At 43.6% G+C, this 18,937-nt stretch overlaps 1 protein-coding gene across 1 annotated transcript; it reads right to left on the bottom strand.

Annotated features, from left to right (window-relative positions):
- Positions 1-304: 304 nt before the first annotated feature.
- LOC126336080 (glutamate receptor 2-like) lies at positions 305-18,531 on the bottom strand. The gene is made up of 2 exons (XM_049999560.1): positions 18,341-18,531; positions 305-1,407 (listed from the first exon to the last, which is right to left on the bottom strand). Exons 1-2 carry the CDS (start codon positions 18,529-18,531, stop codon positions 573-575), a joined length of 1,026 nt encoding a protein of 341 aa, XP_049855517.1. The 3' UTR covers positions 305-572.
- Positions 18,532-18,937: the final 406 nt, after the last annotated feature.

The following is an 18,937-nucleotide window of genomic DNA, read 5'->3' on the forward strand; positions in this document are numbered from 1 at the left end:
AATAACCAACCAGTCTCGCCATTTAATTGACTGAATGTTTAGTAGTTATAAGTTGGTTTTCAGAACTTATTGTGTAATCTTAAAATAACAGTTTTTGTGTACAGAAACAACAGAGCTAGTGTTCAGAACTTATCATGCAACTGTGCAATAACAGTTTCTGTGTGGAGAAAGTAAATTTTAAAATAAACAACACAAAATTATTTTGTGGAAAGAAATTGATTTCAGGAACAACACATGTTCAAGAACTTAAGGTATTAAGATCATTATATAATCTAATGATAACTACATCTAAAATAGTGCTGAATATAATCAGAAGCTGTACGATACAAAGTGAAATTGAACTGAAAAATAAGAATAATATTACAACTACATAAATTTTTCCGTTTTTCTCAAAATCAACAAGCCTATACTAGTGCTGTTTCCACAATCGGTGTTTCGTGTGTTTTTAGAATAGTAAGAATAGTATATTCGAACATGGGCACACTAGAGCCAAAGAAACACCATGCACAGGAAATTTAAGTGACAATATTGATTGTAACCATAAAATTTATCTTTAAAACATGTCTGACAAATTATCCCAAATTATACAAGTAGCGTGGTCTATTTGGATATCTTTGCAGACAATAACAAAATTTTTCGTAAGTGATTTCAGATAGAAAGACAAGAGATGCTACGATTATTCCAGTTGTACATATGAAAAACGCTCCCTCGACAGCTTGAAGAGAGAGTTTCTGAGGCATCTCGTGTTGACTGTCTGCACGATCAGCAAAAAACGACCTCATGTAGTGGTGACCGAGTCTAGCTATGACGTGTTTCATCCAGTAATTAATGAGGCCACTGTAGTGAATATATCTCATCCTTCTATCCAATGTGCTTTTGTACGGAGAATTTTTTTGGAGGGCTATTGAGATGTAGTACTTTGCCATAGTTTCCTTCATCAGACGCAGGCTGCGGCGAACGTCGGCCGGCAGATTCTCCGTGTGTGTGACGTAATCGTTGATCACCTTCACGAAGACGGCGTAGCGCCCTTCCCTGAGCCTGGCTTCCTTATCCTGTGGGGTGAGCTCCTCTCGGTAGCGGGCTCCGAACTCCCGTATGTAAGGGTCGTCGATCACGGAGATCTGGCGCTGTAGCGCCTGATTGTGCCCGCCCCAGAACACGCCTCTCTGCAGCAGGTCCCGGAAGGAGTCTATGGGCGGGCCGTAGCGCTGGACGGTCAGCACCGAGGTGAAGGTGCTGGAGTAGGACGTGGCGAGCAGCTGGCTGAAGAAGCACCAGGCCACCAGCACGCAGCGCGGCGACGACCGCGTCGGCAACCTCGGCAGGGAGTTCAGGTGCAGCAGACGGTACACGTCCAGCGTGTACTTGCACACGTCGAGACGAGCGCTGGCGCGAGTTCCTACGTGGCTGTGGGAAACAGGAAGAACTCTGGTTAGCACTTTCATCTCGCCCATAATGAGCTTGTTTCTGGTGTGTAGTATTCATTGGTGGTATATTCTATATGATTCCTAGTTTTATTTGACAGTAGTGTTTTACAGTTTCAGTTACGCTGCTGGCATACAGGTAAGATGGAAATGAAAATACGCAAAGAAGGAAGTATTTTAAAACATGACTGTTGTTCCAAATTGTTAAGGCTTTCGTGGCCACTTGTTGTCAAACTTGGGTACAATTTTCCCGCAAGACATCAAAATGCTCTTCCATGGATATCTCACCACGAGCTATTTCACGTGGAATGGCGATTTCTATGAACAGCTGGAAGGCGTCGCCATGGGTAGTCCTCTTAGTCCAGCGGTGGCCAACTTCTTCATGGAACAATTCGAAGCACAGGCACTGGACTTGGCGACTTGCAAACATAAGGTATGGTACAGGCACGTCGATGATACTTTCGTAGTGTGAAGCCATGGTGAAGAACAGCTCGGTGACTTTCTAAGACACGTGAACAGCCTCCACGCCAACATATCATTTACCATGGAAGTAGAAAAGGACAAGAAACTGCCATTTCTAGATGTGCTGGTCACAAGGGACGGCGAAAACCTGGGACACAGCATGTATCGAAAACCGACACACACGGACCGATACCTGCACAAACTGTCAAACCACCACCCGAGCCAGATAAGAGGCATGATTAATACGGTCTTAACGAGAGCAGGACGAATATTGAGCCGCAACACCTCAAACGAGAAATGCAACAGCTGGAAACTGTTCTGAGGAGCAATGGGTACTCCACAAATTATATTAGAAGTGTATTAGAGCCAAACACTCGGCGAAGTAAGGAACCAGAAAAAGAAATGTCGGGCACGGCCTTTCTGCCATCATTCCCAGAGTGACGGACAGAATCAGCCGTATATTGCGCAAACATGGCGTAAAGACGATTTTTAAACCGACTGGGAAGATCAAAGAGTGTCTTAGATCGGCGAAGGAGAAAAGTGACCCACTTGCAATGTTGGGAATATACCGTATACCATGCACATGCAGAAAAATTTATGTCGGAATCACTGGACGATCAATTAACACCAGGATCAAAGAGCATAAGCGACATTGCGACATTGCCGTGGCAGAGCACTCACTGGATGAGACCGACCACGTAATAAAATTCTCCGACACGGAAGTTTTGGCTGTAGAGAAGCACTATCACACGCGATTGTTCAGAGAAGCTGTAGAAATACAAAAACGTGCGAACAGTTTCAACAAGAAAGAGGAAAGCCTTAAGGTAAACGGATCCTGGCTTCCCGTACTGCAGCGAACGACCGTCGCAGATAGCAAGAGGAGAACCGCATGGGAAATGACCGCGGAGAAGCCCTCGGACGTTGGCGCGCCAGGTACATATAGTCTGCGGTCGCGAGCTCGGCTCCAGTTCACCACCGGCAATGGAGGGTGAAGCTTTGACAATGCCAGCCACTCGTGCTGGCGAAACGTCAGAAAAATCATTAGATGAACGTCGGCCGAAGAACCCGAGACAGAAGCCAATAGGCAGTTACTTTGTCATGATTGTTGTTGTTGCTGTGGTCTTCAGTCCAGAGCCTGGTTTGATGCAGCCCTCCATGCTACTCTATCCTGTGCAAGCTTCTTCATCTCCCAGTACCTACTGCAACCTACATCCTTCTAAATCTGTTTAGTGTATTCATCTCTTGGTCTACCCCTACGATTTTTACCCTCTACGCTGCGCTCCAATACTAAATTGGTGATCTCTTGATGCCTCAGAACATGTCCTACCAACCGATCCCTCCTTCAAGTCAAGTTGTGCCACAAATTTCTCTTCGCCCTAATTTTATTCAACACCTATGATTTGGAATAAGAAAATTTCACGTAACGAATGAGACAAATAAAGCGAAGTCAGCGGTTTTTACTAAATATCGCGAAATGTGTTTTCCGAATTCGTGTGTAAAAATGTAGTAATCTGAGGGCAACAGTTTATGAATACGGGGTATTTAATGTTGAAACACGTTGAAACACGATCTTAGTTTTTTCTCAGGGTTGAGGTTCGCAAATAACTTTAAAATGATTACTGCCCTCATAAGAAACTCATGGACTCTAGTTAATCTTTCACCAAAATATTTCTGCCCCCTCCAGCCGTTGACTTTTTTTTCCATCAATCTTCTGACTGGTTAGATGAATTCCTCTCCTGTGCCAACCCCTTCATCTCAGAGCAGCACTTGCAACCTGCGTCCTCAATTATCTTCTGGATGTACTCCAACTCTGTCTTCCTCTATAGTTTTAAGCTCTCTACAGTTTCTCAAATTAAGGCCTATGTTTGACACTAGTAGACTTCTGTTGGACAGCAATGCCCTTTTTGCCATTGCTAGCCTGCTTTTGATGTCCTCCTTGCTCCTTACGTCACTGCTTACTTTGCTGCCTAAGTAACATAATTCCTTAACTTCATCTACTTCGTTACCATCAATCCTGATATTAAGTTTCTCGCTGTTCTCATTTGTGCTACTTCTCGTTACTTTCGTCCTTCTTCGATTTACTCTCAGTCCATATTCTGTGCTCATTGGACTGCCCATTTCGTTCAGCAGATCAAGTAATACTTCTTCACTTTCACTCAGGATAGCAATGTCATCAGCGAATCGTATCATTGATATCTTCTCACCTTTAATTTTTTTCCCAATCCTGAATCTTTCTTTTATTTCTATCACTGCTTCTTCGATGTACGGATTGAACAATAGGGGCAAAAAAATACATATGTCTTACAATCTTTTTAATATGAGCACTTAGTTCTTGGTCGTCTACTCTTATTATCCTCTCTTGGTTCTTATACATATTGTATATTACCTGTCTCTCCCTATAGCTTACCCCTATTATACTTCGAACATCTTGCAACATTTTACGTTGTTGAACGCTTTTTCCAGGTCGACAAATCCTATGAACGTCTCTTGATTTTTCTTCAGCCCTGCTCCCATTATCAACCGCAACGTCAGAACTGCCTCTTGGTGTCTTTACTATTCCTAAAGCCAAACTGATCGTCATCTAATATATCCTCAATTTTCTTTTCCAATCTTCTGTATACCATTCTTGTTAGCAACGTGAAAGCAGGCGCGGTTAAGCTGATTGTGCGATAATTCTCGCACATGTCAGCCCTTGCAGTCTTCTGAATTGTGTGGATGACATTTTTCCGAAAGTCAGATGGCGTGTCGACATACTCATACGTTCTACACACCAACCTGAATAGTCGTTTTGTTGCCACTTCCGCCAATGATTTAAGAAATTCTGATCGAAAGTTATCTATAATTTCTGCCTTTGTTGATCTTAAGTCCTCCAAAGCTCTTTTAAATTCTGATTATAATACTGGATCCCCTATCTCTTCTAAATAGAGTCCTGTTTCTTCTTCTATCACGTCAGACGAATCTTCCCTCTCATAGAGGCTTTCAATGTATTCTTTCCACCTATCCGCTCTTCTCCTCTGCATTTAGCAGTCGAATTCCCGTTACGCTCTTAATGTTAACACACTTGCTTTTAATGTCACCGAAGGTTGTTTTGACTTTCCTGTATGCCGAGTCTGTCCTTCCGACAGTCATTACTTTTTAGATTTCTTCACATTTTTCGTGCAACAATTTCGTCTTAACTTTCCTGCACTTCCTATACATTTCATACCTCAGCGATTTCTATTTCTGCATTCCTGAAATCCCTTAAACATTTTTGTACTTTTTTTCATCGACCTCTTGAAGTATTTCTTCTGTTATCTATATTTTCTTAGTAGTTATGCTGTTTTGTACCTATGTTGTTCTTTCCAACTTCTGTGATTCTCCTTTTTAGAGATATCCATTCTTCTTCAACTGTACTTCCTACTGAGCTATTCGTTATTGCCTTAGAGAACTTCAGGCATATCTCGTCATCCCTTAGTAACTGTGTATCCGACTTCTTTACGTATTGGTTCTTCCTGAGTATTCTCTTGAATTCAAGTTTACTCTTCATCAGTACTACATTGTGAACTGAGTATATATCTGCTCCTGGGTACGCCTTACAATCCGTATCTGATTTCGGAATCTCTGTCTGACCATGATATTATTGTTGTTGTTGTGGTTTTCAGTCCAGAGACTGGTTTGATGCAGCTCTCACAATCACTTGTCATCAAACATACCAGCAACCAACATTGACTTTTGCCCTGTAACTTCAGTATATTTAATTAAAGGAAATACGCAAAAAATTTATAATTAAATTTAAGAAAAGTAATTAAAATTTCAGTTGCGATAAGCAGTAGACAGTAAAGCAGTTTCATTCCGCCGCTGTTGAGGTGCATCCTTTCGATGTTTACTTTTAAAAATACCATTACCTTGGAAATTAAATGTGTCGCTCAGAAAGAACAACATCGAAGTGATCTCAGCAGCCACCAACGTTATCTGCTGATGTCACACTTCCAATCCTTTTGTGCGACAGATCGTACCAAAAACTACTATTCTGAAAACATCTTTCATATACTGCACTAATTAAATTGCAGGTTTTTATAGTGGGCAAGTATAAAAACGAAAACAGGGAAATACTGCAGAAAGAAAAATTTCTTTTCTACTTTCGCTTGACTTGTTATTTGGAATCTACACTCAGATCAAAATATGTATTTATATGTGTGGTGTAAGGTAGTATGAACTGTTGTCAATCGTGTATTTAATTTAAAAAATTTCCTATTACAAACTGTTGCATTAGTTACGTATTTAAATATTGAATTGATTTGTCCTTCACTGTGACTATGGTAAATTTCATCAATTTCGTTGTGGAACTGAAGCAAACTACATCGAAATCCAATACCTCGACGAATTTCTTTCCTTGCTTGAAACACGTGCTGTATCAGTTCAGGAAGATTGCTGTATGGAAGCTGGTATGGATGTCTATGTCTTCCAATTGCATTCCAAGCATGCTCTGCGGGTGCCTTTTCCGGAGACTGGGCAATCCAGTCAAGAATCTGCATATTCCTCAAGTCGGCAGTGATATTAAATACAATGTAGTGTCTTTGTTCGTCCAGCTGGAATATACACTTCCGGGATAGAAAGATAATACAGCTGGATGGAAAGACGACGTCGATTTTGATCCGATGGCGATTTATGCCACCTGGGGGACAGTATATGGACTGATAATGGTTCTACCGTCGCCCACCAACAGTGTAGTGGCGTAGCTGCCAGAGCGCCATCTGTGTCTCCCCTTTAAAAGGGAATGCTCACAGCCTGAATGCACAGTAAGGTGCAAACGTTTGAAGCAAGTGGGCAACCAAGCCATGGTGATGTACCGTCCTTCCTGCAGTCAAGTGAGCGAGTATGAAGGTGGTCAAATTGTGGCTTTCTGAGTGGCGGGGTGGTCCTTTTGGAGAACAGCCACACAAGCTGGACCGTGTGGCAACAGTTGTGCAGTTGTGCTGGTATCAGTGGCCATTAAAAATTCTCACACGCTTAGACGAGGTTCTTGGCGTCCACACAGCACAGCGCCCGCCAGGGTCGTCGTGTTGTAAGGGCAGCATCGGCAGGTCGTACAGCTACCACAGCACCGATAGAGGACTTGTCAATCCTGACGTGTCAACATGAACTGTTGCGAACCGGTTATTAGCAGTGGGACTACAGGTACACACACCTCTAGCCCATCTTCCACCCGCACCACAGCATCTACGTGCACGGTTCGACTGGTGCTGTCAGAGGACCAATTGGAAGATGGAATGGCGCGCCATGGTCTTCGGGACAAGAGCACAGAGAGTTCCGGAGTTTGGAGGCATTAGGTTAAGATATTTTTGTACAGTTTGTGCAGAAAATTGTTGGGCGTACGTGACGCTAGAGAGAACACAAAATACCAGTGGAGGCATCAGCAAACCAGGAAGAGATGGCGGTGAGCACAGTAATGTGTCACTGTGGGAGGCCAATAGGTGATGGAAATTTGGCATCGACGTGAGGGAAAGTGAGGGGATGGGTGCGCAACACACCTCGGATTGTGAGCAACCGCCCAAGGATTCAGGATGTGCCCACCCCGGTTCTTGAAAGCAGGTATGCAGCGGAGGACATCAGATGCGTCAAATGGGCCAGGCGGAAAGCTTCGACACAAAGGAGGTAGCCGGTGTGCAGTGTTGGTGGGGGAAAGCCACAGTTCTGAGCACCAGTCACTGTCAGTCACTGTACTCCAGAGAAAAATCATGTTATTTTACCCACTCTTCAAGACATGACAGTGTCACCATGCTAGAATGAAACTCTTCTACAGCACCACTTGCCGCCACACACTGGGAAACCTCAACTCCATCAAACTGTTAACTTAGAGTAGAACCAACGAATAAGCAATCTTGGTACATGATGAACAAGATCAGAAGACAAGATAAGAGGGTAACTAAGAACGTTTTTAGAAGACACTAGAAACAAAGAAATTCAAGAGAGAAGACTTAATGCACAAGCAAACAAGGGAGCGGGCAAAAGATGACATCCAGCTGTAGAAATAGCAGGTCCGCTACTTCATCAAAAATAACTATTTGACTTACAGAAATGGTACAGAAAAACAAAGCAATCAGATACGAACTGTTAAAAGCATTAACGTTCACATATTGCTTCATTCCCTGACATAATCTGGAAAACAGTGAGGTACTTGAGAACCGCCATTCTCACATCACCTCCTGATATAATAACCCTGGACATCATCCACTTGTCTTCTTCATCAGCCCACTGAGAGAACAATAGCTATGAGAACCGATCATATTTGTAGTAGGCACTATGATAGCTCCACCTGCAGTTGAGCAACCGCCACACATGGATCACTGGAATACAGCACAGGCTCAAACGCTATAGCATAAGCTCCTATAGGAACCGAGTGCGTTCAGAGGCTACACAACGTCAGAGCAATCTCTGTGGTGGTGTAATGTCACAGCTAATTTCATTTCGGTGCCGCACTGTCAAAACACAATGTCCTCCCTTTGAAACTTAGTGTTCCCCCGTCATCGAAATATATCAATTTGGTGAACCTATGCAACGAAAGAGTTTAGCCCACAGGCACATGAGCACATGTATATATCTGCACAAACTATGACACCAATTACGTAACGGGTTTTTGTTTGTATTGATGTTCTCTTGCATTCATTCTTGTTCACCTGTCATGTAAAACTACTACAAATGATTTTAATTACTTTGAGTGTTTTGTACATGTTGCTTTTCGATGTAAAGTGTCTTAATGTAAGTACATCCTAATTTTTTTCAGTTTAAGTAATCATGGCCAAGGTAACTGGCAAATCAATCATTTTTAGAGTTATTTTAAAACAAACGTAAATGCAGACCACCTTTAATTGACTATGCTTGTTTACTTTGAGTTGCTTGCTTTGAGAACTTGCTTTTCTCTTTTATTTAGATATTTAATTTTAAATGCAGATAACTGTCAACTTAAGATTGTGAACATTGGCATGCTTAAAGGGTGATCATGCTTGTTTCCAATTAATGTAATGCTCATTATATTTCTTGATGATAAATGCAATTCACTACTAATTCTATGTTTTTGTATGTTAACATTCTCAGAAAGTGGTCATGCCCGATTTTAAATTGAAATCATAGTAATAATTTAAACAAGAATGCAAATCACAGATAATTTTTCATATTCTTTCATTAAATATCAAGTTGCACGACTGTAGACTTCAAAGTGTGTTTTTCTTATAATGATATGTTGAGTGTGATTATGATAGGCTTTCGAATTGAGTGCATCAGTGCGCTCAAGGGTAGGTTGGGGGGCTGCCTTTGTTAAAGAGACACTCTGCATAACTTGTTAACTTTAAGACTGATCTGTCTTAACTTTGTTTTTTTCCCTGGTCATTTTGATGTTAGATTTGTAACTGCCGAGACACAGACCCAAGAGATCTACGGAAAGAGGTTCCCATAAGGCAATAGATAAATGGCCATAGGTAACTTTATTAGAGCATGCAGTCTCCAAGAAAGTTGACGTGAAAATAGATTGGATCAACATAGAATAGATTGGGGCTCACGAAGCTATGTTCTTTGAAATCAGTCTTCTAATGGATCATGCGACACCATAACTGTTGCGTGATCGTAGCACAAAAGCATGCAACCGGTGGTGGCGTGTTTGTCGCTATTAGTAGTGGTTTATCCTGTAGTGAAGTAGAAGTGGATAGTGCCTGTGAATTATTATGGGTGGAGGTTACACTCAACAACCGAGCTAGGTTAATAATTGGCTCCTTTTACCGACCTCCCGACTCAGCAGCATTAGTGGCAGAACAACTGAGAGAAAACCTGGAATACATTTCACAAAAATTTTCTCAGGATGTTATAGTTTTAGGTGGAGATTTCAATTTACCAGATATAGACTGGGACACTCAGATGTTTAGGACGGGTGGTAGGGACAGAGCATCGAGTAACATTATACTGAGTGCACTATCTGAAAATTACCTCGAGCAATTAAACAGAGAACCGACTCGTGGAGATAACATCTTGGACGTACTGGTAACAAACAGACCCGAACTTTTCGACTCTGTAAGGGCACAACAGGGAATCAATGATCATAAGACCGTTGCAACATCCCTGAATGTGGAAGTTAATAGAAATATAAAAAAAGGGAGGAAGGTTTATCTGTTAAGCAAGAGTAATAGAAGGCAGATTTCAGGCTACCTAACAGATGAAAACGAAAATTTCTGTTCCGACACTGACAATGTTGAGTGTTTATGGAAAAATTTTAAGGCAATCTTAAAATGCGCATTAGACAGGTACGTGCCGCGTAAAACTGTGAGGGACGGGAAATACCCACCGTGGTTCAACAACAAAGTTAGGAAACTACTGCGAAAGCAAAGAGATCTTCACTCCAAGTTGAAACGCAGCTAAAACCTCTCAGACAAACAGAAGCTAAACGATGTCAAAGATAGTGTAAGAAGGGCTATGCGTGAAGCGTTCAGTGAATTCGAAAGTAAAATTCTATGTACCGACTTGACAGAAAATCCTAGGAAGTTCTGGTCTTACGTTAAACCAGTAAGTGGCTCGAAACAGCATATCCAGACACTCCGGGATGATGATGGCATTGAAACAGAGGATGACACGCTTAAAGCTGGAATACTAAACACCTTTTTCCAAAGCTGTTTCACAGAGGAAGACCGCACTGCAGTTCCTTCTCTAAATCCTCGCACAAACAAAAAAATGGCTGACATCGAAATAAGTATGCAAGGAATAGAAAAGCAATTGGAATCACTCAACAGAGGAAAGTCCACTGGACCTGACGGGATACCAATTCGATTCCACACAGAGTACGCGAAAAAACTTGCTCCCCTTCTAACAGCCGTGTACCGCAAATCTCTAGAGGAACGGAAGGTTGCAAATGATTTGAAAAGAGCACAGGTAGTCCCAGTCTTCAAGAAGGGTCGTCGAGCAGATGCGCAAAACTACAGACCTATATCTCTGACGACGATCCGTTGTAGAATTTTAGAACATGTTTTTTGCTCGAGTATCATGTCGTTTTTGGAAACCCAGAATCTACTCTGTAGGAATCAACACGGATTCCGGAAACAGCGATCGTGTGGGACTCAACTCGCTTTATTTGTTCATGAGACCCAGAAAATATTAGATACAGACTCCCAGGTAGATGGTATTTTCCTTGACTTCCGGAAGGCGTTCGATACAGTTCCGCACTGTCGCCTGATAAACATAGTAAGAGCCTACGGAATATCAGACCAGCTGTGTGGCTGGATTGAAGAGTTTTTAGCAAACAGAACACAGCATGTTGTTATCAATGGAGAGACGTCTACAGACGTTAAAGTAACCTCTGGCGTGCCACAGGGGAGTGTTACGGGACCATTGCTTTTCACAATATATATAAATGACATAGTAGATAGTGTCGGAAGTTCCATGCGGCTTTTCGCGGATGATGCTGTAGTATACAGAGAAGTTGCAGCATTAGAAAATTGTAGCGAAATGCAGGAAGATCTGCAGCGGATAGGCACTTGGTGCAGGGAGTGGCAAGTGACCCTTAACATAGACAAATGTAATGTATTGCGAATACGTAGAAAGAAGGATCCTTTATTGTATGATTATATGATAGCGGAACAAACACTGGTAGCAGTTGGTAAGGCGGGTACCAGGTTGAGATTCATTGGGAGAGTCCTTAGAAAATGTAGTCCATCAACAAAGGAGGTGGCTTACAAAACACTCGTTCGACCTATACTTGAGTATTGCCCATCAGTGTGGGATCCGTACCAGATCGGGTTGACGGAGGAGATAGAGAAGATCCAAAGAAGAGCGGCGCGTTTCGTCACAGGGATATTTGGTAACCATGATAGCGTTACGGAGATGTTTAGCAAACTCAAATGGCAGACTCTGCACGAGAGGCGCTCTGCATCGCGGTGCAGCTTGCTCGCCAGTTTTCTAGAGGGTGCGTTTCTGGATGAGGTATCGAATATATTGCTTCCCCCAACTTATACCTCCCGAGGAGATCACGAATGTAAAATTAGAGAGATTAGAGCGCGCACGGAGGCTTTCAGACAGTCGTTCTTCCCGCGAACCATACGCGACTGGAACAGAAAAGGGAGGTAATGACAGTGGCACGTAAAGTGCCCTCCGTCACACACCGTTGGGTGGCTTGCAGAGTAGAAATATAGATGTAGAAGTAGAACTAGTCCATAAGGGGTAGGTTGTGTAAGGTGGCAGGATTTTGCCATCATTCATGAATAATTTTGACGATTCATAGAGTGGGTGGTATTCCATTATCAACGGGTGCATTGCCTGGTTGCGTGGAAAGTGCAGGGGCAACGGGGCGAGAGTTGCTCTAACTTGCACTGCGGCAGTGGGAGGACGCACATCTCTGGAGAGCGTAGAGAGACTTGGCTGCAGAGGTGTCAGTGAACAGTCTCACTATTAGATTTGATAAAGTGCTGTTTTCCCCACTAGGTATCAGTGCTTCTTTGTGGAGACTAAGGCGTTACAAAGTGGGTCTTTGCGATCACACACTTGAGACAAGTCTCTGCTACTGGCTTATGAAAAATATGAAGTCTTGGTTCTTGTCTGGCATTAAATTGAAGTATTTTCGACCCTAGGAGTTTGTGGGCGCCATTTGACGTCCTCTGAGTAGGCAGAAATCACAGCTTCTTCTGGACGACGGCCGACAGAACTGCGCAGATCGCCGCTCCGTAAGTGCCCTTTCGAACACTGAATTCGATGATATACCGCGACTCGGCAGATAGTGAATCTTTAAAAGTAAATATGGTAAGTTCAACTGGTCTGAGGACAGAGCGCCTTACCTTCAGTGCCAGTGAGGGTGGAGGCTTTCTGAACTTCGATAATGCATAAGAGTTAACATTCCAGGTCAATACTTGTTCAATTTGCTTTTTTTCCTGTGAGTGTGTTTTTACGATAAATATCTTGTCAGTGCCCAGTTGTTCTCCTTTCCCTACGGTATGATTCCAAATACCGATCCTGATTAAATTAGAGTAGAGAACTACCACAGTCTGGGGAAGTAATTCATATGTTATTCCCTGTTAGAGGTTTCAATCGCAGGACTAATTTAATTAACTTTTTAGAAGTGACCACTCCACTGCGAAAAAAACGCTGGCAGCCATCACACAGACACAAGCCCTATGATACAACACGCATTGCACACGGGGATACTATTGGGACGTTGTAAAAATAAAGTTGTATGTCATGATTGGCTCTGAGATCTTGAAAAAGTTTTTCCTATCCTTCACAAACACTGGCACCTTTTCTTGAGATTTTTGTGCTAAGTGTAGCTGATAAACATGAATGACTGTAGCAGGTGTGTGCATGGTGTAGTGTGATGTATGCCCTGTATCATGGTAAGAGAAGGGAAAGGGTGAAACTCGTCGGTGCTGACACACAGTCTGCTCCTCTCGAACAGCACCAAGGAGTCCGACGAGCTGAACGTTCCTATCCAACAGACGGATCATCACCAAGAAGAACTTCACATGACCAGTCATCGTTCCTTTTTTGACTACTGCATACTAAATACCGGCGCGTTATGCATTCAAATACCAGCCATCCCAGGAGTTGCTTACCTTCAGTGATGGTGGTCAAAAAATGGTTCAAATGGCTCTGAGCACTATGGGACTTAACATCTGAGGTCATCAGTGCCCTAGAACTTAGAACTACTTACACCTAACTAACCTAAGGACATCACACACATCCATGCCCAAGGCAGGATTCGAACCAGAGACCGCAGCGGTCGCGCGGTTCCGGACTAAAGCTCCTAGAACCGCTCGGCCACAAAGGCCGGCGATGGTGGTCACGATGATGGTGATGATGATGATGGTGTTGATGATGATAATCGTACAGCATTGTTGGCCAGGAGTCTCCACTTGTGGAAGTTCAGCCCCCGTGTCTTTTCAGTTGACGCAACACTGGGCGACTTGGATGTTGGTGATAATGAAAAGATGATGAGGATAACACAACACTCACCTCACACCAGAGAGAATCTCCAACCTGGCGAGGAATCGAACCCATGCCCACTGCATGGCCGTCAGACGCACTGACCACTCAGTCAATGTGGCGGACAACTTCACCGATCTGATGGAAACTAGGGTATTCAACGAGGCAAGGCGGTTGGTGTAACGAAGTGACTTTTGAAGTCGAACATTCCCTGTAGAGTCAAATGTAAACTTAAACATCTGTATCTACATCTACATCCATACTCCGCAAGCCACCTGACGGTGTGACGGAGGGTACCTTCAGTTCCTCTATCGGTCCTCCCTTCTATTCCAGTCTCGTATTGTTCGTGGAAAGAAGGATGTCGGTATGCTTCTGTGTGGGCTCTAATCTCTCTGATTTTATTCTCATGGTCTCTTCGCGAGATATACTTAGGAGGGGGCAATATACTGCTTGACTCTTCGGTGAAGGTATGTTCTCGAAACTTTAACAAAAGCCCGTACCGAGCTACCGAGCGTCTCTCCTGCAGAGTCTTCCACTAGAGTTTATCTATCATCTCCGTAACGCTTTCGCGATTACTAAATAATCCTGTAACGAAGCGCGCTGCTCTCCGTTGGATCTTCTCTACCTCTTCTATCAACCCTATCTGGCACGGATGCCACACTGCTGAGCAGTATTCAAGCAGTGGGCGAACAAGCGTACTGTAACCTACTTGCCGGCAGGAGTGGTTGGTTAGCTTTAAGTAGTTCTAAGTTCTAGGGACTGATGACCTGAGAAGTTAAGTCCCATAGTGTTCAGAGACATTTGAACCATTTTGTAACCTACTTCCTTTGTTTTCGGATTGTATTTCCTTAGGATTCTTCCAATGAATCTCAGTCTGGCATCTGCTTTACCGACGGTCAACTTTATATGATCATTCCATTTTAAATCACTCCTAATGTGTACTCCCAGATACTCCCAGATAATTTATGGAATTAACTGCTTCCAGTTGCTGACCTGCTATTTTGTAGCTAAATGATAAGAGATCTTTCTTTCTATGTATTCGCAGCACATTACACTTGTCTACATTGAGATTCAATTGCCATTCCCTGCACCAAGCATCAATTCGCTGCAGATCCTCCTGCATTTCAGGACAATTTTCTATTGTTACAACCACTCGATATAACACAACATCATCTGCAAAAAGCCTCAGTGAACTTCCGATGTCATCCACAAGGTCATTTATGTATATTGTGAATAGCAACGGTCCTACGACATTCCCCTGCGGCACACCTAAAATCACTCTTATTTCGGAAGACTTCTCTCCATTAAGAATGACATGCTGCGTTCTGTTATCTAGGAACTCTTCAATCCAATCACACAATTGGTCTGATAGTCCATATGCTCTTACTTTGTTCATTAAACGACTGTGGGGAACTGTGTCGAACGCCTTGCGGAAGTCAAGATACACGGCATCTGCCTGTGAACCCGTGTCTATGGCCCTCTGAGTCTCGTGGACGAATAGCGCGAGCTGGGTTTCACACGATCGTCTTTTTCGAAACCCATGCTGATTCCCACAGAGTAGATTACTATTCTCCAGAAAAGTCATTATACTCGAACATAATACGTGTTCCAGAATTCTACAACTGATAGACGTTAGAGATGGTCTATAGTTCTGCACATCTGTTCGACGTCCCTTCTTGAAAACGGGGATGACATGTGCCCTTTTCCAGTCCTTTGGAACGCTACGCTCTTCTAGAGACCTACGGTACACCGCTGCAAGAAGGGGGGCAAGTTCCTTCGCGTACTCTGTGTAAAATCGAACTGGTATCCCATCAGGTCCAGCGGCCTTTCCTCTTTTGAGCGATTTTAATTGTTTCTCTATCCCTCTGTCGTCTATTTCGATATCTACTATTTTGTCATCTGTGCGACAATCTAGAGAAGGAACTACAGTGCAGTCTTCCTCTGTGAAACAGCTTTGGAAGAAAACATTTAGTATTTCGGCCTTTAGTTTGTCATCCTCTGTTTCAGTACCATTTTGGTTACATAGTGTCTGGACATTTTGTTTTGATCCACCTACCGCTTTGACATAGGACCAAAATTTCTTAGGAATTTCTGCCAAGTCAGTACATAGAACTTTACTTTCGAATTCATTGAACACCTCTCGCATAGCCCTCCTCACACTACATTTCGCTTCGCATAATTTTTGTTTGTCTGCAAGGTTGTGGCTATGTTTATGTTAGCTGTGAAGTTCCCTTTGCTTCCGCAGCAGTTTTCTAACTCGGTTGTTGTACCACGGAGGCTCTTTTCCATCTCTTACGATCTTGCTTGGCACATGCTCATCTAACGCATATCGTACGATGGTTTTGAACTTTGTCCACTGATCCTGAACACTATCTGTACTTGAGACGAAACTTTTGTGCTGAGCCGTCAGGTACTCTGTAATCTGCTTTTTGTCACTTTTGCTAAACAGAAAAATCTTTCTACCTTTTTTAGTATTTCTATTTACGGCTGAAATCATCGATGCAGTAACCGCTTTATGATCGCTGATTCCCTGTTCTGCGTTAACTGTTTCAAATAGTTCGGGTCAGTTTGTCACCAGAAGGTCTACAACCAATGTCTCTGCCAAGTCATAGGTCGCAAAGAAAATATTTCGCAATGAGCAGCGACTCTCTAGAGAAGGATCAACATGACCACAAATTTTTTCACGGTTGCAGCCTGAATTTTTTTGGAAGCAATAGTGAGAAAGATTAAGGAAAGGCAAACCTACGTTTCTAGCATTTGTGGACTTAGCGAAAGCTTTTGACAATGTTCACTGGAATACTCTCTTTCAAATTCTAAAGGTGGCAGGGGTAAAATACAGGGAGCGAAAGGCTACTTACAATTTGTACAGAAACCAGATGGCAGTTATAAGAGTCGAGGGGCATGAAAGGGAAGCAGTGGTTGGGAAGGGAGTAAGACAAGGTTGTAGCCTCTCCCCGATGTTATTCAATCTGTATATTGAGCAAGCAGTAAAGGAAACAAATGAAACGTTTGGAGGATGTTTTAAAATCCATGGAGAAGAAATAAAAACTTTGAGAATGAGATTTTCACTCTGCAGCGGAGCATGCGCTGATATGAAACTTCCTGGCAGATTAAAATTGTGCGCCGGCCCGAGACTCGATCCGCTGATGCCTCAGAACATGTCCTACCTACCGGTCCCTCCTTGTCAAGTTGTGCCACAAACTCCTCTTCTCCCCAATTCTATTCAATACCTCCTCATTAGTTATGTGATCTACCCATCTATTCTACAACATTATTCTGTGGCACCAGATTTCGAAAGCTCTTCTTGTCCAAACTGTTTATCGTCCATGTTTCACTTTCATACATGGCTACACTCCACGCAAATACTTTCAGAAACGATTTCCTGACACAGTTTTAATCTGCCAAGAAGTTTCAAAAACTTTGAAGTTCGCTGATGACATTGTAAGTCTGTCAGAGACAGTAAAGGACTTGGAAGAGCAGTTGAACGGAATGGACAGTTTCTTGAAAGGAGGATATAAGATGAGGGACATGAAAGGGAAGCAGTGGTTTGGAAGAGAGTGAGACAGGGCTGTAGTCTATCCCCGATATTATTCAATCTGTATATTGAGCAAGCTGTGAAGGAAACAAAAGAAAAATTCGGAGTGGGTATTAAAGCCCATGGAGAAGAAATAAAAACTTTGAGGTTCGCCGATGACATCGTAATTCTGTCAGAGACAGCAAAGGACTTGGAAGAGCAGTTGAACGGAATGGATAGTGTCTTGAAAGGAGGATATAAGATGACCATCAACAAAAGCAAAACGAGGATAATGGAATGTAGTCGAATTAAGTCGGGTGATGTTGAGGGAATTAGATTAGGAAATGAGACACTTAAAGTAGTAGATGAGTTTTGCTATTTGGGGAGCAAAATAAATGATGATGGTCGAAGTAGAGAGGATATAAAATGTAGACAAGCAATGACAAGGAAAGCATTTCTGAAGAAGAACAATTTGTTAACATCGAGTATTGATTTAAGTGTGAGGAAGTCGTTTCTGAAAGTATTTGTATGGAGTGTAGACATGTATGGAAGTGAAATGTGGGCGATAAATAGTTTGGACAAGAAGAGAAAAGAAGCTTTCGAAATGTGGTGCTACAGAAGAATGCTGAAGATTAGATGGGTAGATAGCATAACTAATGAGGAGGTACTGAATGGAATTGGGGAGAAGAGGGGGTTGTGGCACAACTTGACAAGAAGGAGGTATCGGTTGGTAGGACATGTTCTGAGGCATCAGGGGGTCACAACTTTAGTATTGGAGGGGAGTGTGGAGGGTGAAAATCGTAGAGGGAGGCCAAGAGATGCATGCACTAAGCAGATTCAGAAGGATGTAGGCTGCAGTAGGTACTGGGAGATGAAGAAGCTTGCACAGGATAGGTTAGCATGGAGAGCTGCATCAAACCAGTCTCAGGACTGAAGACCACAACAACAACAATGAGAGTTTAGGACCACCCCTCATATCGCACGGTATGTGGCGCGGGAGTGTTGTGAGTACCGTGTGGCAGCGATGAGAAGGGCGACGGTGATGGCGGCTGCGACCATCAGGGCGAGGGTGGCGTCTGCGCTGAAGGGCTGCAGGGCTGTCCGGAGCGGGGGCACCGGCAGCGCACGAGGCGCCACGAAGCTGGTGCGCAGGCTGGCCCAGGGCAGCGAGAAGTCGACGCGCGCCTGCTTCTCGGGCCACATCCACAGCGAGCAGGCCGCGCCGTCGCCGCGGCCGCCGTACACCGCCTCCAGCACCGCCCGCCAAGGGTCCGCCGTCGTCGCTCTCTGCACGGCCGAGAACTCCACCCCGTTGCCTAGCGCCGCGCGCAAGATGTGCGCCTCCACACCGTCAGCCTCCACTTGGGAATCGTTTGCGCTGCACCACGGAGAACATCACAGTCACCGACACCTCATAATAGCAGATTCAAGTAGAAGACACAGTTCTCGCTAGTACTTACACGCCCAGCTGCGAGTTAACAGGTCAGAGACGCATTTTGTCTGCTGAGCGGAGCGAGCAAACGAGTTCAACCCTACCTTAGTGGCGTATGCGCCACGGCCTGTCTTCCTCGTGGGCCTCGGTAATGGACTCAGTGATGACAATGAGTTC

The sequence above is a fragment of the Schistocerca gregaria genome, chromosome 2 (genome assembly GCF_023897955.1).
Source record: "Schistocerca gregaria isolate iqSchGreg1 chromosome 2, iqSchGreg1.2, whole genome shotgun sequence".
Lineage (NCBI taxonomy): Eukaryota > Metazoa > Arthropoda > Insecta > Orthoptera > Acrididae > Schistocerca > Schistocerca gregaria.

Coding starts and splice junctions, on each gene's coding strand:
- LOC126336080 (XM_049999560.1), bottom strand. CDS start 18,531: ATGTGGCCCGAGAAGCAGGCGCGCGTCGACTTCTCGCTGCCCTGGGCC. Junction 1,408..18,340: donor CTTCTCATCGCTGCCACACG/GTACTCACAACA, acceptor TGTTTCCCACAG/CCACGTAGGAACTCGCGCCA.